The sequence below is a fragment of the Amia ocellicauda genome, chromosome 9 (genome assembly GCF_036373705.1).
Source record: "Amia ocellicauda isolate fAmiCal2 chromosome 9, fAmiCal2.hap1, whole genome shotgun sequence".
Taxonomy (NCBI): Eukaryota; Metazoa; Chordata; class Actinopteri; order Amiiformes; family Amiidae; genus Amia; species Amia ocellicauda.
Genome location: NC_089858.1, coordinates 30,303,994 through 30,323,371, shown reverse-complemented (window position 1 = coordinate 30,323,371; position 19,378 = coordinate 30,303,994). Strand labels below are relative to the sequence as shown.

Sequence of the window (19,378 nt, the reverse complement as noted above, 5' to 3'; positions counted from 1 at the left end):
TGGGACTGTAATAAAATCTGCAAAAGTATTATAGTTTAATCTGCATGTTAGGTGCCAGAACAGTACACTCGTATCTCAAACGAAATACAGAGTCTAATGTTACTTGGTAGGAAATGTATCCTAGTAAAATGGGTAGGTAAGCAACTTGAGAGGTTAAGGCACATTTCTGTCACAAATTAGATGCTTTTCTAAGAAAATGTTCTTGTGTAAATCACCAGTTTAAAGTGAATACTTTTAGATTAATGTGTGTGTTGGAATCCATTTGAATTTGAACAACTGTGCAATACTGTAATGTGTTGTTTAATTTCATTTCTCTCATATGACCCCTTTTCCTTATCTTGCTGTCAGTCTCCCTGTAATGTTAATGTTAATATTCTCTAAATGTAATTTAAAAGAAGAAAAAGGCAAAGGGATTTACTTACAATTTGGTATTTTTTTAAATATATAACGAAATAAACAGCTGTTATGCTTTCTGCTTTTTTCTCCTCATAACAACATTTAGAATTAAATTTTTACACCGTAAATTGTGTATAATTTACACAAGATTCCTCTATTTTTAAAGAGTGTTATATATATGTATTGTTAACAAAGTACATGTGCTATTTGCTTTTACTGTTTTCTTACTACCATCTTGTGGTTTTCACTGGGATAGCAGAGAAAAAGTTGGTTGCAATAAAAATACTTACAATTAGAGGGCAATATTTCCTAAGGCTGCTGTTGATCATTTAGGAAATGGATTTAGTTATCAAATGACTGTCTACCAATCTCAATTTATGGTATATGTATCCATGTAAAACTTATTGGTAGCCATGGGAAAACTATTTTAATAATTATTCATTATTAACCCTGGTGTTCAAACTTTGAATTACATGTGATTACATTTAAAACTGCTGCAAAGTATTTCATTGTTTGGAATGAATGATCTTAATGTAATTGTACTTTTCTGTTTATACCTTTCCTGATGGTAGGATAAATGTGTGTCAGATGTGTTACCTGGCAATGAACTGAGAATAAAGGAAGCTTTGTTGAACATTATGTTCTGTGCACATGCAGTAATGTAATTACAGTGTACATGACCAATATTCCACATTAAATTGTGCCTGCAGAGAAATCTGAGTCTTTGTGCTGAAATAAAAGCACAAACATTGACCAACCTTGACATTCTGAAATCTATATAGAGTTTCCAACAAATATAAAACTGTGTTTTGAGAAGGTAAATTCTTAAAAATAAAATACATGTAACAGCAATCCTGAAAATGACTTGATTTTTTATAGTGTTTATTGGGAAATCTTTGTTGGAAGTGTTTGAAAAACAACCAAATATTTTTAGACAAACAGCATTTTTTGTGTCTATTTTGTTTATTGTTGTTACACATGGTGAAACATTTTTTTTCTACAGTTCCAGTACATTATTTTCTGGCAGATTGTAACTTGGGTTAAAAATAATAATACTAATAATATTTTCATTGTCATATTCTGTGGCATTCTTTCTTGTTTCAGCATGCTATAAACCTGCATATGCATGCCAGGGCTAAAGGGTAATACAATAAGATGCTTAGGTATAATCCTATTTATCAATGCAACATACAAAGTGGAAATACATTCTGAGCATGCTGAGCATAAATTAGACTTCTTTTGAACATATTTTTGTTCGTGCTCTGCATACCTTTTCTAATTAATATGCTGCGAGGGTATTTAGCTTAGAATATGGAAGGATCAAAGACACAGGTGGCCATGGGTAAGGCATCTGCTAATAAATAAATAAATAATAGTAGTAACAGGATCTTCTTCAGGATGAATTAATTTGCTGTGAAAAACCAGACATGTTCCTAAGTTGCTATTTATTTTAATTAGTTATGTATTTGTAGCCTAGTTATGTATTTGTAGCCTAGTGTTTATCTCTTTTGTTAATGTACTGTTGCATGGGGGCAGTATATTGCTATGTACAGTTGTGTATGGCACTCCAGAACCAAAGTGAGTAAGCCAGAGAACATAATTAGTAGCATTGTAGTATTAAAATAACTGCTATTAATGATATTATTAAATATACAGTATAAAATATCTACATCCCCCCTCTTTTAGAAAAATTATAAAATGCAGGGGGTCCCATTTTTGCATTTTGAAATGGTGATCATGCTAGATGTCCCTATTCATCACATTTTCATTTCTTTCAGTACATAAAAAAATTATCATTGTTGGTGATTTAATACATTCAAAATTATTTGTAGGATTGAATATGATGTTCCTTCCATCATATTCAAATTAAAGTCACTATAAATAAATATACAAACAAATATCACCAAATAATCAAGTATTTTCCTCCTCTGTGGTAGTGAAGTGAAGTGATGTTTTTTTTCAGGGTTGGTGGGTGAGGGATAGGATGTTTTACATCTGAACTGCTTTTATTAAATAGAAATAACATTCCTGCTGTACTGTCATAGTGATAGTCACGACTTTTACTGGAAAATAATAACATGATTTTCTAAAAGGATATAAATAGATATAAATTCAAATAAAGATCACTGCTGTGTATTGGGTTCTGTAGTAAATGTGCTGAATATTGTATTTAGCTTAACTTTTCATTTCACAAAATTATTATACTAAGTTTATTTTTCTAATTTTTATATATAACAGATTTGCAGACAGACCCCACTCAAATTCCAGCTGCTGTCTCAGGCACACCTGCAATTGTCTGATCTGTTCAGCCCCAAACAAGCAACAAACCTGCTTTGCCAAACGGCTGGTCCCCCGACTATAGCATTTGAACCACAGAAGTACATATTATACATTTATTCATTTCTATATTTGAAAATACTACTAAAAGCACATCACCATGTATACTGTGAGCCTTGAAACATAGTGACTTTGTGTGATGAAAGGCAGTACAGTGTAATATTGGTGTTTCACCTACAGTGCTATACTATTATGATACAGTTGTATTAAAGATACCATATTCTGTATTGTTCTAAAAAGACCATTAGTAATGAGTGATGATGCAAATAAACTTTATTAAACAATTTCACAGGTAAAAAGGTTAAATACATTCTATACTTGTTCCAATCCAGTGTGATTTGTTTTTTCTCTCCCTTGAAAAACTAGGCACTTTAACAAATCTGACAAAGCAGCCCAACTGTCATCACCACAGATCACTTATTTTAGGACTAAAATCATACAATAATTCACAGTAGCAGTCAGATGAGCTCTTGAAAAGAATTCCTTGTTTGTAATAATACGTCTTGACAGTAATGCACCCTGTGTTCAAGAAAGGAGAAATACAAATATGTCAGACTCTAAAAGCATAACATTACCATTTATACTGGAATGCAAGACCAACAACTATATTCAGCATTTACAACAGATTCAAAACTTTCACAGTTCATAGCTATTATTCATGTGACAACATGATTTCAATCAAAGGAAACAGCATTCGTTCAAAGGACTGCAGGAAAAGCTGAGGAGCAGACCAGTTGCATAAATAAGGAAGAGCTGCTGTAAAGATAGAGGAACTTTTTGTCTCTTTTCTTAATATTTTATAGTTATTGTTTTCAACTGAACAGACCACCAAATTATGATATGATAAAAGCACACACGCAAATGACTCTACAAAAATAAATCACGCAAAGACAATTTAAACTGGTACGTCCTCTGTAACAAAATACCTTTTCTCTCATGTGCCAGTTAGAGATCCCTCACTCTCAAAAGGATTTGTTAGAAATCATTATTTAATTTTAAGATCTTTCAAATGACTGAAATCATAATCCTTAAATGTTGAATACCATACATTTCAGACAATGCCTATTTAACAGAGCTACCTCAGTGTCAGCCTTTGTGTTAACTAAATATGTCTAATTAGGCATGTGTCTCAGCAATAATCTGAACAATAGACCTCGTCCCTGTGTTTCTTCATTCATTCAAACATTGTTGTGGTGAGTCCAGTCTGTCTGAAAGTCTCTGCCACCTGTTTGGAGTGTTGAATTTTTGCAGAAAGGGCCTCGAAAACATCGTTCTGGTCCAAGGCTATAGCAGTTTTGTAAATAAATGTTCCCAAGGACTCCAAACCCCTCAGTCCCAAATTCACACCACAGCCTAAAAGAAAAGACAAAACAAAAAAGTTAAATTATTAACCCTGATAAAATCTATCAGTGTACACTGTAGTTTGTGAATAGTATTGCAACTGTTTCAATAAAGAAATTGTACAACATTTTTCTTATTTATATTTATGTATCGCTCAATTTTTATGTTTCCTAAAATTATCCTTTCTATTTTTGCCAAGAAATCTAATGTGAATATTTATTTTTCACAAAACAGGAATGTTTTTAACTTCTAAGATAATTTGATTTGTTAATGACAATAACAATGAAGTATGCATGTTGTATTTGGTATCAAGACCAACTTGAAAGTATCAATCAATGTTCTTTACACTTTCATATTTATAATCCAAACATTCTCTGTGGCAAATATCATCTTACGAGATTAATCGATTGAAAACTGCAAATATTTGTCCATTGGTTTTGTGAGCATGAAGAGGTATTCAAAAACCAAATTCCTCCAGAAGTCATTGTCTCAGGTATGGGGAAAAGTTTACTAATGTGCCATGACATGGTATGACAAATTTTAAGACACTTGGTGGATGTTGTGGAATGCTTTTTTATTCCACTTTTGCTGATTAAATGTATTAAGTTTTTCTTCTGAAAAAGTTCAGTGGCTTGTAAATACAGTATAATCGTAAATCTCGAAAAACTACTCACTTCTAAATCTTTAGTAATTTTTGTATTACTTTAGTATAAATGCATGTTAATTTGGAATCATATGTTTTTTTTTCTGACTTTATGTGAACGAAAAGACACAAATTTGCCTGTTTTCTCATTGGAAATTGGTATATTTCAAAATAACACTGTCCTGGTCACAAAAGCAAAGTTTGTGGGGAATAATAGCCATTTTCTATACTTTTGAGGCATAAGCAATTAGGAAATAACAATTACTACCCAGGAACAAAAATTGTGTTACATAGTGTAGTTATTGTTACTATAATAAAAGTATTATTCAAATGTATTACACATACCCTGGAATGTTTCACACCTCAGGTTGAGAATGGCTGGTTTAATAGATCAATACATAAAATGTGGTATAGAGTTAAACAAAATGCCAAAGACTTGCACACATAATAATACAAAACTAAAAGTAGAAAAGCTTGTAATGATTAGACATAAACCACAAAACACTGACAAACATTTCAAACACATTAAACACTGTCTAGAGCAGGGACTTCCCATAACAAAATGGGAAGTTTATTCCAAAACATTTGACATTAATGAGAAAAAGCCCATTGATCTCACTCCAATTCTATGAACAGACAAAACTGGTGTGATCTGTCCAAAAATTGGGTGTATTGTTAAGCTCTGGGATGTTAAAGTCTAAAGAGCCTCTGATTTTTGATTCTGTGGCTACAAATCATTTGGCCAAGATGTAGGAGGTCAAAAAGACTTCTAAAAGAGGTAATAAAGAGTTGACAACTGTAAACTGCATTTTTAAAAGGCAACAGACTCCTTGACTACTGAAGTTATTAATGACACCTGTACGAAAAGTGCTCAGGTTAAGCAAAGGAGATGATAAAGGATCTAGGACCAAAATTGTTTAATCAGATTTCATTGCACTTATTTAATTCAGAGGAATAATCCTAAACAAATGTAAGCAGGAAAAGTGATTTCTGGGGCAGTGATAGCACAGGTGGGAGGGAGTTTGTTTCTAATATTTAAGATTTTATTCTGAAGGGACTCAGCAAAATGTGTTACATCGATGATTGGAATCAGATAAAGATAAATACAATTCACTTGCTGGAGAAAGAAAGCTTTGATGTTTCTTGGCCATTCTTAACCTGATGTGAGTAACAGGAAGTCCTAGTAGAATTTAGGGCTTCCTTATACACTCACCTAAAGGATTATTAGGAACACCATACTAATACTGTGTTTGACCCCCTTTCGCCTTCAGAACTGCCTTAATTCTACGTGGCATTGATTCTACAAGGTGCTGAAAGCATTCTTTAGAAATGTTGGCCCATATTGATAGGATAGCATCTTGCAGTTGATGGAGATTTGTGGGATGCACATCCAGGGCACGAAGCTCCCGTTCCACCACATCCCAAAGATGCTCTATTGGGTTGAGATCTGGTGACTGTGGGGGCCAGTTTAGTACAGTGAACTCATTGTCATGTTCAAGAAACCAATTTGAAATGATTCGACCTTTGTGACATGGTGCATTATCCTGCTGGAAGTAGCCATCAGAGGATGGGTACATGGTGGTCATAAAGGGATGGACATGGTCAGAAACAATGCTCAGGTAGGCCGTGGCAATTAAACGATGCCCAATTGGCACTAAGGGGCCTAAAGTGTGCCAAGAAAACATCCCCCACACCATTACACCACCACCACCAGCCTGCACAGTGGTAACAAGGCATGATGGATCCATGTTCTCATTCTGTTTATGCCAAATTCTGACTCTACCATCTGAATGTCTCAACAGAAATCCAGACTCATCAGACCAGGCAACATTTTTCCAGTCTTCAACTGTCCAATTTTGGTGAGCTTGTGCAAATTGTAGCCTCTTTTTCCTATTTGTAGTGGAGATGAGTGGTACCCGGTGGGGTCTTCAGCTGTTGTAGCCCATCCGCCTCAAGGTTGTATGTGTTGTGGCTTCACAAATGCTTTGCTGCATACCTCGGTTGTAACGAGTGGTTATTTCAGTCAAAGTTGCTCTTCTATCAGCTTGAATCAGTCGGCCCATTCTCCTCTGACCTCTAGCATCAACAAGGCATTTTCGCCCACAGGACTGCCGCATACTGGATGTTTTTCCCTTTTCACACCATTCTTTGTAAACCCTAGAAATGGTTGTGCGTGAAAATCCCAGTAACTGAGCAGATTGTGAAATACTCAGACCGGCCCGTCTGGCACCAACAACCATGCCACGCTCAAAATTGCTTAAATCACCTTTCTTTCCCATTCAGACATTCAGTTTGGAGTTCAGGAGATTGTCTTGACCAGGACCACACCCCTAAATGCATTGAAGCAACTGCCATGTGATTGGTTGGTTAGATAATTGCATTAATGAGAAATTGAACAGGTGTTCCTAATAATCTTTTAGGTGAGTGTATATATAATTTGTAACATAGCTAGCCTATCTGTACAGTTTTTGCTACTTACACTTGAAAACGGAGTTGTCCAATTTCTCAGACATGAAATGACCACATCAGACATGACCCCTTTTTTCCACATGGCCTTATGGGATTGAAAAGTGTCCAGTGCTCTGTGCAGAAGTGTGCAGAACTTCAGCACTATTTTTGCGTATGTTGGTGTTACAATGCGTACCAGCGTACTTTGATATCAAAATTTGTATATGGTACACACAATGCATATGGGTTGGCAGATCTGACAATATTATAATATATATAAAATAATGAATTCATTAATTAATTATGAAAAGCTGAATCAAATGCCTGCAGTTTGTGGCTTAGATCTGATTGTCCTTAGACATAAAATACGATGGTCAAATAAAAACTGCTCTGTTCCAATATCTTTATTGCTCGTCTGTCATACAAATAAAATAGAAAAAAACATTTTAACATTGTTGTTTTGCAATATAAAAAATCTTTAAAAATGTGTAAATAATGTACATTTCTAATGTTGAAATGTATATGGTAAACATAATAGCATTGGGAAAAAACATTTAAATACAACATTCATTTGATGGAATTCATGTGTAAGCATTTGTAATGAATGGCAACCATACATCAATACATGAACATCACTGCTGTCAAAAGAAACTTAACGTTTTTTAAATCAAATCTTTTCATATATTAATGCCATTAAAGCTTACTTACAATTCTAAAATCTTGGTGGTTGGGTACTTGTACTACTATACTACTAAATACTAAATATTTGTCCTGATAATTAATTGACCTTGCATTACAGAGATTATAAGTACTATCAAATAGACTTCTATATCCTAGTGGTAGTTTATGATAGCAACAATGTGGTAAATGTGTATACCATTTTTTCAGTCATGCTCTACCAGGAAACTCTCTAGAATCAGCATATACAAAGTGGGGCTATAGAGGTTAACTCTTACGCCCTCCGCTTACAATAGCAAGGCCGGTTGCTCTACTACTGCAGCTAGGAGCAAGGCCGTAATCTACTTGCACAATATCTGGTGCGGGCAATCAAGCACCTTGTGCGGCCTCCACACACTTCTTTGCAGTGGACCCCTGATCCAACAGGAACGGGGACACAGACCCACAGAACTGCACAACATAATACATATCCAGCTAATCAACAGAGTAGCCGAGCTGAACAACAATATACAATATACATATCACGTGACAGCAAAACCTTCATGCTGCTGACGCGCAGCACAGGAGCATCCAACTCAACTGAATAGTACAGAGTGGAAGAGCTCCACTGTGCTGACAACTTAGATTTCGTACAAACAAACTATATACACCACAGGGCATAGGAACGAACTCATGCGCCCCCCATGGAACACAGGAGCAGTTTGACGGCTGCTGGTTAGACCGGCTAACGCAGGGCAACATGAGCTCTACTGTGCTGACAAATTAACTATATACACAGCGGAACACGAGAGCCTGCTCATGTGCTTACCACTGAGGACAGCAGCAGCGGTCTCTTGCTCTATGGCACACAGCCAGAGCGGGCCAGAGACCTACTGACAAAGGAACTATATACACAGCGAGGCAGTGAACTCGAGCGCCATCAGCTGGGAACAGCGGCAGTGAGTTCCATTCTACACATTTTCAGAATGGAGCCACAGTCCTGCTGTTTAACACATATTATATATATACAGAGCGGGGTACAGGCCAGACGCATGCACCACCGCAACACAATGCAATGCACAATTAATTAACTATATACAGTGTGACACAAGGGGGCTAACACGACGTCCATGCAATTAGAAAAAGTGCATGGGGCTAGTGACAGGCCGATGGTGAGAACAGTAAACTCAAACGCTTGGCCCTCGAAGCCGAAGTGGAGAAACTTCCTGTGTGCCTGCGCAATGGGGATGTGAAAGTAGGCATCTTTCAGATCCACCATGGTGAACCAGTTGCTGGGCTTGATGGCCTGGGATAAGCCTCCCCTCTCCTGGTTAGGGCAGGGGCTGTTGCTGGTTGGTCCCAGGTTGGTCCCAGTTCGTTGAGGAGGTCAGGAAGCAGCAGGAGGGCCCATGTGGGCCGCTACGAGCGCTGACCTCTCTCGAACCTGGAGTGCGGCAGGGCAGGATCAGAGGGCATGGGGAGCTGGAGACACTCCACATCACCGCCCAGAACTCCCGGTCCTGTCCCGCAGGAGCAGGAGGGATGTCCTCGCTCAATGGAGGAGGAAGGGTGGGTGAAACTTGAAACTACAACCCTGGAGGAGGAGATGGAGGGGCTTGGGGAGAGGCGGAGATCCAGTCACTCAGCGGAGTGGGAGATCGTTGGGCGCTGCGGCAATTGAGGCAGCGCCTGGTGGAATAGCGGACCTCTTTGCGCCAAATTGCCAAATTGCGCCCGCTGTCAGTGTCCAGACATATGGGGCAGAGGACGTCCCCACTCTGGTCGGGCAAGGTGTGTCGGCTGCAAACGACACAGTGGCGGGGGCGAGAGGAGCTCATCGCCAAGCGCACATGCGCATGAACAGGGAAACGTGCAGCGGGAGCACCGGTCAATGTTTGCACCAGGGGACACACAACAACTGAAATGTCGCCACGACAAGTGGAGCGCCTAGTGGGCTCGACGCTGTAAGTGCGTCTCCACCCGGCAACATTTATGTACACGGGGGCACTGCAACACCAACCAAACGCAACCTTGCTGTTTCCAGACATAACACTGTGTATGCTGAGCACCAGGTGCTGGATACAAGCACTGTTTAGGTCCATAGGCTTAACCACACCGTGTGTGCCAGGGATTCTGGGGACACCGGGTGACGCGGAGTCCGGGGTCCGGGGAGACCGAGGGTAGTAAACCACCAGCCGTAGCGGGATCTAAATCCGAGGCCTGCACACACGGACAAGGAGGCTAAGCAGAGCTCGTTCTCAGCAAACTGAGAGAGCGAGATCTCCTACAGCCACAGGCGCGGACTGTAGTGTGGGCGGAAGCCGACGGAGGAGCACCTCACGCAGGCGAGATCTCTTACGACGCACAGCCGCTGCTAGCGCTCCTGCTGTGGAGGAAATAACCCTGTGGATAAAAAACCAATACAGCAAGCAATCATAATATATATGGCACTATATAAACACGACTTCTTGTGAATGAAACTGAAACTGAAAGCGCAGCCGGACCTCTGGTGCGCGGAGGGACAGAATCGGGATTAGCTATAAAAATAACTAAACACACACAAGACAGAGATGATGTGTAGTGAAAACGGTGGTGAACAACACTATGAAGTGAGCCAGCCAGCCGAAATACGCAGTTTGAATGATTATTACAAACACAGACACAGAGAGCTCAACGTTCTCGGGTCCAGGGCGAAATGGCAAAAGTGGACAAACATGCACTGACATCACGTTTCATAGAACAGGAAGTGGGAAGGGACCTGTTCTGAGAGATGAGTGCAGGGGCAAATGGCAGCTTTGATAGAGTGACGTTTTCGATTAGGTTCCTATGGTTCCCTCCACCTTGGGCAGTGCTTCTGACTTGAAAGATAAGATTTTTTAGCAAATACATTGTGTTTATTCATTAATTGAATCTGTTCACATCAATAAATGTCATGTTCGTATCTTCATCTCTGAATATACATTCAGATATAATTAACAAGAAAATCAATTGCCTGTAAAAGCTGAATTCTGGCCTGAAGCAATTGTTATCATAAGTGTAGGGGGTTATTCATTTCCAGAATGGCCCATTACAATACTGCAATATTTTGATATTTTCCTTGTTCATGAAGCTACTGTCAGGATAAATATAATGACAATTTTTAAGGGAAAGTAAATTACTGCAATTATTAGTAAACTACTGTGTCAAGCAACCAATAAAAATCCATCTATTGTTCTTCCAATTGAAATTAAACAATGTACTATCCATTACATGCAATGTTTGTCAAATTTGTTAAGGCTATGTCTTCTTCTAGATACTTAGCATACCATATAGGCTTGTGTCTTCAGATGTAACCTGTTACTGTTTACTGCTCCAGATACTGTAACATTACACTTTTGAAATTAACATCATATGGCAGTTTTTGTCAATACAAAAAAAGTGTGCCAACTTTTAGCTGCCAACATATTTAAAGTACCTGTGTCAAAATTTAGAACCCTGGCAGCCTCTCCTTCAATTGTAACTGCCACATTGTCCCCCTCAATGTAGGCTGCATTCACCCTTCTGTGAGAGAGCATGATTTCAAATAGTTTCCGGCTGCACTGCAAGTGGTGTAGAGTGAGGTCATTCAACCTGGGCTCAATGTCTGTCTTGTAAGCGTTGAAGGACTGGTGGAAAATATTCTTCATTATCTGAAACGGAAAGCAGATGACATGCAAGGCATTTAAACAGTATAATTTAAACTACATAATTTCCTATCACAAGTTGTCTTAATAGTTAGAAGAGAACAATGCTTGCCTTTCTATTTTTTTGTTATGGTTGATCACTATGAAATCCTGACAAAACAGAAATAGCACAAGTTGTTCTGGGTATGTATATTTTTCAGCATATTAAAAAAAAAGAATGTTACTCTGATGCCTAGTGGCTCTTAACACAGCCGTTAAGAGTTTGCAGCCTTGAATGCTTAATTTTCCTTTGATAAATAATGTTGTCCCATAAAATTGTTCTTTGATGGGAAATTATAGAACAAATTAATTGCTAAAGTGGGCTCTTATACCACTTTAGCAATGAATTTGAAATAACATAAATAAATGTTTGCTTAGAAAACTAGGTGCATTTTCTTTTTAATCATCATAGTATTTGTAGAAGGACGTCAAGTAAAAATATTCCTGCCTACAACATTCCTATAGCATGGTCCCACCTCTCATATACTGAGGTATACTATTTTGCTATACATATATGTATAAACATTGATTCTGAAAAGTAACAATTATTTTAAAATAATATAAAAATATATATATACATATTTTTTAAATACAGATTGTAGAAAATAGCTGTCATTTTGTGGAAAGCAATTATTATTTGAGAATATTTAAATATATGATATAGTTTAAATATATTTGAAGAACTCTGTAACTGTAACATACAGCACACTTATTGATATCATGCATTCTAAGCAGGTTAAGCTTTATCTTTATTATCCTTTCACCAAACCAGTTACACCTGCTGTCATTAACAGAGCAGTTCTCAAGAGGAAATTAAGTGGTCATAGTTCATTCTCTGTAGATCTAGGACCAATTAACAAATAGTTAATAAATCAATGTTAATAATAATGAATGTTGAAAACAACATGATGTGTCCCAGGTCATTCCAACCTTTACCACTAAAGCAATGTAGTTGTATTTCATATTTTATCTGTAAACACCAGCTGCTTCAAACAACTGAAATATTTACAATCAAATCAAACGCTTTAGTGGGGAATGGAAAGACATCAAATAGTAATGCCTTTAACACATTTTAATAATTAGCATACTTATTTGCAAGTCATATTGTTGAGGTTGTTGAAATGAACACATCTAAGACACTTTATCATTCTTAATCATTGCATCATTTAAAGTTGAGATCTAAAAAGAAAATAAACAAACCATGTGGTAATAGTTTAGTGTTTAAATTTCATATGTTAATATACTGAGTGGTAAAGGTTTAATGTTAGTTAACAAACATGAGCCAAGCATGCGCAAAGAAAAAATAATGTGCAAAATGTATTTTTTATTTTTGTTTCCTTTTTAAAAATGCCAGTTGTGCAGTAGAACTATAAACTCCATGAGCTTATATTAAATAGGCAGGTAACACTAGCAGGATCCCACTTGTTTCAATATGTATGCTTTTTAATTGCAGAATTCCACACTGTATTTTTAATTCTGAAAAAGCATCAACAACAACAGCCCTTTGGGAAGCTGTCTAGTGTTCATACAATGTGTTACATCACTTCCCATTAACGAACATCTACATTTGAAAAGGTCCCATGGAAAATGTAGTTATGAATGGTAATAGCAAACAAAGTATTAAAAATGTGACTATGGCTGTGCCTATCTGCAGGTAAAAAGTCAGGACAGTAGAGGTAGTGACCTGACCTCTTTTCAGGTGGTACAATTGTAGTGTGTTCTCGGTTAATAAGTATGCACAACTTTTATGTTTTGTTGTTCTGATTTTGTCCAGACATAAACTGAAACTATTTTAAACTGTAACCTGCCATAGCCACCAAAAATATGTGATGAATTACCAGTGTGTAAACAGTCTAAACATGTGTATAATTATAATTCAGTAGATTATTTAAAAAAACTGTATACAACATTTCAATATTTTTTTTGTTATTATAGTTTTCTGCTCAGACACTGTAATTTTATATTATTTGTAGTGGTATACTACGGATTGAACATTTATCATGGATGACTAAAAGTAAATAGGTGTTACATAAATATGTAGGCTAAATCATTCCTAAGTGTATCCATCAGCTGGGCAGACCTTCACCAACACATACGTGCAGCAGTTCTTTCAAATCCTCTCCCACACAAGCTAAATATAGATTACTTAAAGTCCTACTTCACCTGTAGCACATAAGATACCCTAATGGAACCGTGTTTCTAAATGTACAATCCTAACAATGAGGATTGATGTGGATATAAAACATAAAATGAATGATGTACACATGATTTTGGAACAATCTGACACAGCCTTCAGCCATCTTTATACAGTCAATGAGTGAATATATTAAGGGAGACTAACATCCTCCACTGCTGTATTTTCCGTGCATTAATAGAATGCACCTTGTGTTTTTAAATAGCAGTATGGTTTATAAAAAGACAAAAAAATAAAACTGTGCTTACAACTAGAACAAACTAGATAAAAAACTTTTACAATTGTAATACCATTTTAAAGTAAGCATTCCTCTGAACTATATTATAATGAACACATACAAAATAATTGTTTGTGTGATAATTAAACAAACAAAAAGTCAAATATGAAGTCAAATATTGTTTTACCTAGTTAATTAGTGGTTTATTTATGCCCGATACTTCCTGATTGTGAAGAATTAAATGCAAACACTGTGTTATTCATAATAAATCAGCCAAAGACTAACTAAACTTAAAGTGGATTGGAATCAGTTTATCAGAATTAAAAAATGTGTTTGCGCTACTCCTGGCTTTGATCTGTTACACACTACAGACAGGAATGCAAATAGGTAGAACACAACTAAAACAGCAGGTCAGCTCACCCACTGGAATTAAATGTTATGATGGTGAAAGATGTTATCAAATATAAAATGCTGGGGGGGGGGGGGGGGATTATCTAATAGCCTTAAAAAAAGAAATACAAAAAGAGTGCAATCATTTGCTACCTGTATATCACACTACTCTATTTTGCAATCTATCAAATTTTCTCTCATTGGCCTTTCATGTGTAACATGCTATTAGTCAGGATACATAGCAGGCTGAATTTGATAATAAATCACATCATCTTCCAGTGTTAATGATCTATTTCAGGCTTTTTCAGGCAAAGGCAATCAATTCATCTTGCTCAATGGTAACCAGGTAACCGCATGCATGTTTCCTTGAATAAGGAGTTTTATAACAAAGTATGTTTAGCCAGTGACAGAACCTCATTAGTACTTTGCATTAATCATTGCAATCTTTCTTTGTGTTTCCTGATGACTAACAGGAGCATAAGGTAAGTGAAGATCATGGACAAGGCATTACTTAAACCTTTTGTTTGCCACAGTGTGTAGTGCAGAATGAAAGGTTTATCTGTGCAGCAGACAAAGAAAATAATAAAATATCTCAGAATGAAACTCAGAATGCTGATTAAAACTATCCCTCAAGATTTTGCTCAATTTTATATCTCCTAATTGATTATTTTTCAATCAACTGAGTGTCATGTTTGCTTTTTCCATAGTCAAGAAATACAATAAAGAATAAGTCTTTAAAAAAATTAAAAAAACATAAAATGTAAAATCATGAATCATCTGTAACTATTTCAAGGCTCTGCAAGGTAATTTTATTTGAAGTAGTTGGGTATTTGTAACAGAAAAAAGTATTCTAGGAATATCTTCCATATAGTTATTATTATCTCTTAATTATGACTTCCACATCCCTTCAGAATGACTTTGATGAGACTATGTATTCATTAATTTTATATGTTATGCCACTTATTTACTACCACTTCATGACATTTTACATAAGGGTGTTGCATTACAATCATACAGTCTACCAAAAGGAATTACTTTGCAACATATTAATTATTGAAATATATAATTTAACAAATTAACACCCATATTTACTAGTGTTGTTTATGTATTTGAAGAAAATATTTCACCATTCTAAAGGAAAGATACTGTGATAACATATCTTATTTACTAGAGGTAGATTTATAGACATTGCCTTGACCAATATTTATACATATATTAGTTGCCTATGCCAATATTTAAACCTGTATTAGTTATGAATTCTCCTGTGAACTGCCTACATGCCCTTTTCACTGGTCATTATTGAAGTTAAATCCAACCAACAGAAGGTCTTTTATGTAAGTCTTTCGAAATCACGCCTGATATTAAACGCACATTTGTTCTATTTATGTCTTATTCAATATGCTGGAACATTTACCAAGTCAAACAATGCAGTGACTGATGCCTATTGCATAAACTAGGTTTAGAGGTATAAACTACACAACAAGATGTTCTTCCTTTCAGAGGCTGCAATCCACTTAGTATTTCACACTGCAGATAATATAACACAGATACAATGAGACTGACAAACGAGTCTATGTGCAGCTCGTGTTAAACTGATTTTACATGAGGCAGCAGACAATTTTATATGTTTCAATGTCTGCTTCAGGGGAGCTCATGGAAGCACTTATCTGCTTTATTTCATTTAGGCTATATTTTACATTCATTTTAAAGGCATAATGGTAGATGAATGTAGGTGAGGGTATGAAGCTTTGTGTAAAAATAAATGAATCAATACATAAAAGAAGGATAAACCATTCATATAAATCCTTATCTTCAGCATGATAAAAGTCCCATCCAAATTAACAAAATAATGAAAAAACATCACAGATTGCTCAATATTGCACTATAACCTTTGGTCTTTATTACATCAATAAACATATACTATAGCAACAACACGTTCCCAACAGGTTTTTTGCCATTGAGAACCAAAAATAATCAATTGTAATATAATCAATTGTGCAGCATTTAAAGTCAAGATTTTTTCTGTGTTTAAATTCATTTATGGGGGGTAATGAAGGAGCTGTAGAACTCAGCTTTATTATACAATAAGGCGTTCAAAGCAATGTCATGATAAAGTAAATATTCTACCCAATGTTATTTTTAGTTAGTGTAGTCCATATTTAGTGCTAATTGAGGTCTGTGAAACAAGCTGTATAACAGGTAGTCAAGTCTCATCTAGAGCAGTGGGAAAGTGGAACCATCATGTATGACTCACAAGCATTTTATATGAGGTTTCGACTTAAATTAGGTCAAAGGCTATAAGGAGCATAAGTTCCAGACATAAAAGCAATTGTACTCACCGATGAATTGGATGTATGACGTAGGAAGCGAACCATTTTAGAATCTGATGCTGGACAAGATAAAGCCATGTATCGATTACGGAATGTTCCATAGATTTTCAGATGGAACCCTGGTTTCACTGTAGCTTGCTGTGAATTCTGTGACTCTCTGCCGGCTGGGAAAAAATCAACACCATAAGCCGAGAGATCAAAATATAAACTATGAGCCCTTATCTCTGGGGTAGGAACCTGAAAAAGAGAAGAAAAAAACATACCCAAAATGAAAACATAACCCTGATCTGTACTTCTCTAATCTTTAATGGTACATACAAAGTCAGTTGTTTTATACACATCAGAAATGGCTCTCCTTCGCTTGGGATGATATATATATATATATATATATATATATATATATATATATATATTCCTTTAGTAGGCAGGGGTGACACTCCTCACTAATATGGTTTACACTATCACTTAAACCAGGCATGTTTTATTGTTTAGTTTATATATCCGGAGGCATTAATTGAGGAACTTTTGTGCTACCCCAAATAAAGCACCTGCAACTGGCTTTTAACTAAACCTAAAGGGGATTTGATTAATTTGATCAGATTTAAAGGATTATTTTGCTCTACATAAACTCTATGGCATAGAGTTACATCCACAGTGCATTTGACTTTGTTCTATTTCACCCTACAGACAATAAGCCATTCAACATTACTGCAATTGCAAAGTAACACGTCTTGTGCATAATTATCAATAATTCAGGAGAAGCATCTTCTCACAGTTTTTTTTTAGGCAAATGTATATTATTGTTCCTTTAAACCTTACTGTATACAGCAATTACAGTCGTGCCCACAGGAATAATTTACATAGTTTAAGATTACATGATAATGAAACAAATGTGTGCTATTAATTAGAAATATTCTGTAATAAATAAACTGTAAAAGCCCTGTGGAAAATGAACACAGAAAACTAGCCATACAAATCTATGCATTGGTAGTAGGCCATGGCCAATTGTAATTGTAGACCAGGCAAACTGACCAGGCAGATGGCTCCAATCAAATTCAGAGGCCAAATTATCAGCATATATCCAGACTTTTGTTTAATTTGCAGCAGAGAAGTAATTCTCTTCCATCTGGATTTTTCACATGCAGCAAGGTATCGGCTATGCTTTTCTTTACCTTACTTAACTAAAACTGTGCAGGAAGCCAAAACCATTATTAAAGAAACATTAAATTAAACCTTCCCTGAGAGAATGACTGCTCAAATAATGACAGATTATTGGATTTAAAAATGCACCTAGTTAGGTTTAAGTAAAAAAGCAGTAGGAGGAATAGGAAGCAAAAATACAAATGTTTGTACTGGATTAATTTGAGTTACAGTTTAGCAATGGTTCTATGATATATTTACTAAAGTTTCAGATTGTTGCTAAGGTCTACATTTATAAAATTATGTTATGCAAATGGAAATTATAATATCTGATTGTGTGACAACATGGTCAGTAACTACACAGGGGCGTGTCTAGGTGTAGCCCATGGTGCCTCCCCCTGAAATCTGATTGGCCACCCCAGTGCGCCCCCAGAAATGTTTAGGTCAAGGCCCGTCTGAGAGTGATAAATTGGTCCTAAGTACCTGAAATATCTGAAAGTGACGTCAATTTGGCCCCACGTTTTCTCTTAGGAGTCAAAGCTTTTCATAAAGATTCTTTAGAATTAAAAGTACTCCTAACTCAACCAATATTTAGGAGACCTCATGAGGTCCAATAACTAGTTAAGAGTTGGGAGATGGCAGCAATGAGAAGAAGACTGAGCGCACCTTCTGTGAAAGGACTGGTGTTACAGCGGTGTGATGAAGAGTTATTGCAACAATATAATTTGGACAGTAATGGAATGTTGTTTGTTACTGATCCAGTCAGAAATGCAGTTTCTTCTGCCACTGTCAGAAATAGACAGAGATACAGGTGGTCAGCAGAGTATAGGTGGTGACAATGTTACTGTGTCTGGCCACAGGGAAAATGCAACAATGTAGCAGTGATGATTTGGGACCATCATCACAGCCTTCAATAAGTCAAATATTCCATCAAACCATAATGGCACCCAAGATTGTTTGACAGTTTATTGATTTCCACATCACTGAGCGGCAAATATACCCTAAACAAGCTGCATTCATAATCAGTGCTAGCTTATATTCACCAAGGGTTTTACATTACACCAATTCTATATCCGACTATTGTTCTAAAATGAATAGAAGTAAAAATTTGCTGCAAAATGAATGAAAAAGTGTCCACTCATACAAAGCATATTCATAATAAACTGTATGCATGGTGACGAATGCATGTTAACTTTAATTTGTATTTCATCCAATACAGAAAAAGTATCTGAAATAGCGAATCGGTGTAAAACCCTTCATTATTATTATTATTATTATTATTATTATTATTATTATTATTATTATTATTATTTTTATTTCTTGGCAGATGCCCTTATCCAGGGCGACTTACAACATAAGTGCAAAACAAAGTGCAAAAATACAGTTAAGTAAAGGCATCAAACATTACAAATTCAATTTACATAAGACATAGCAATTCAAAATATAATACATTTTACAACTTCCAATTTACACAGGCAAGTACAGTAAGTGAGGTCATACATCCTGGACAGTAAAAGCTAAGTGATGTCAAGATGTAGGGTCACAGTCAAGGGCTGCGGGAAAGGAAGCAAGGAGGAAAACAAT

At 36.2% G+C, this 19,378-nt stretch overlaps 1 protein-coding gene across 1 annotated transcript in view; it reads right to left on the bottom strand.

Moving 5' to 3' along the window:
• Nucleotides 1-3,051: 3,051 nt before the first annotated feature.
• Nucleotides 3,052-19,378, bottom strand: part of LOC136758278 (uncharacterized) — a 34,803-nt gene continuing 18,476 nt past the window's right edge. The window contains exons 3-5 of the mRNA XM_066712529.1: nt 16,664-16,891; nt 11,277-11,490; nt 3,052-4,086 (exon numbers count right to left, since the gene is read on the bottom strand). Of these exons, the coding sequence (XP_066568626.1) occupies nt 3,908-4,086; nt 11,277-11,490; nt 16,664-16,891 (621 nt within the window). The 3' untranslated portion in view covers nt 3,052-3,907. The remainder of the gene's footprint in view (nt 4,087-11,276; nt 11,491-16,663; nt 16,892-19,378) is intronic.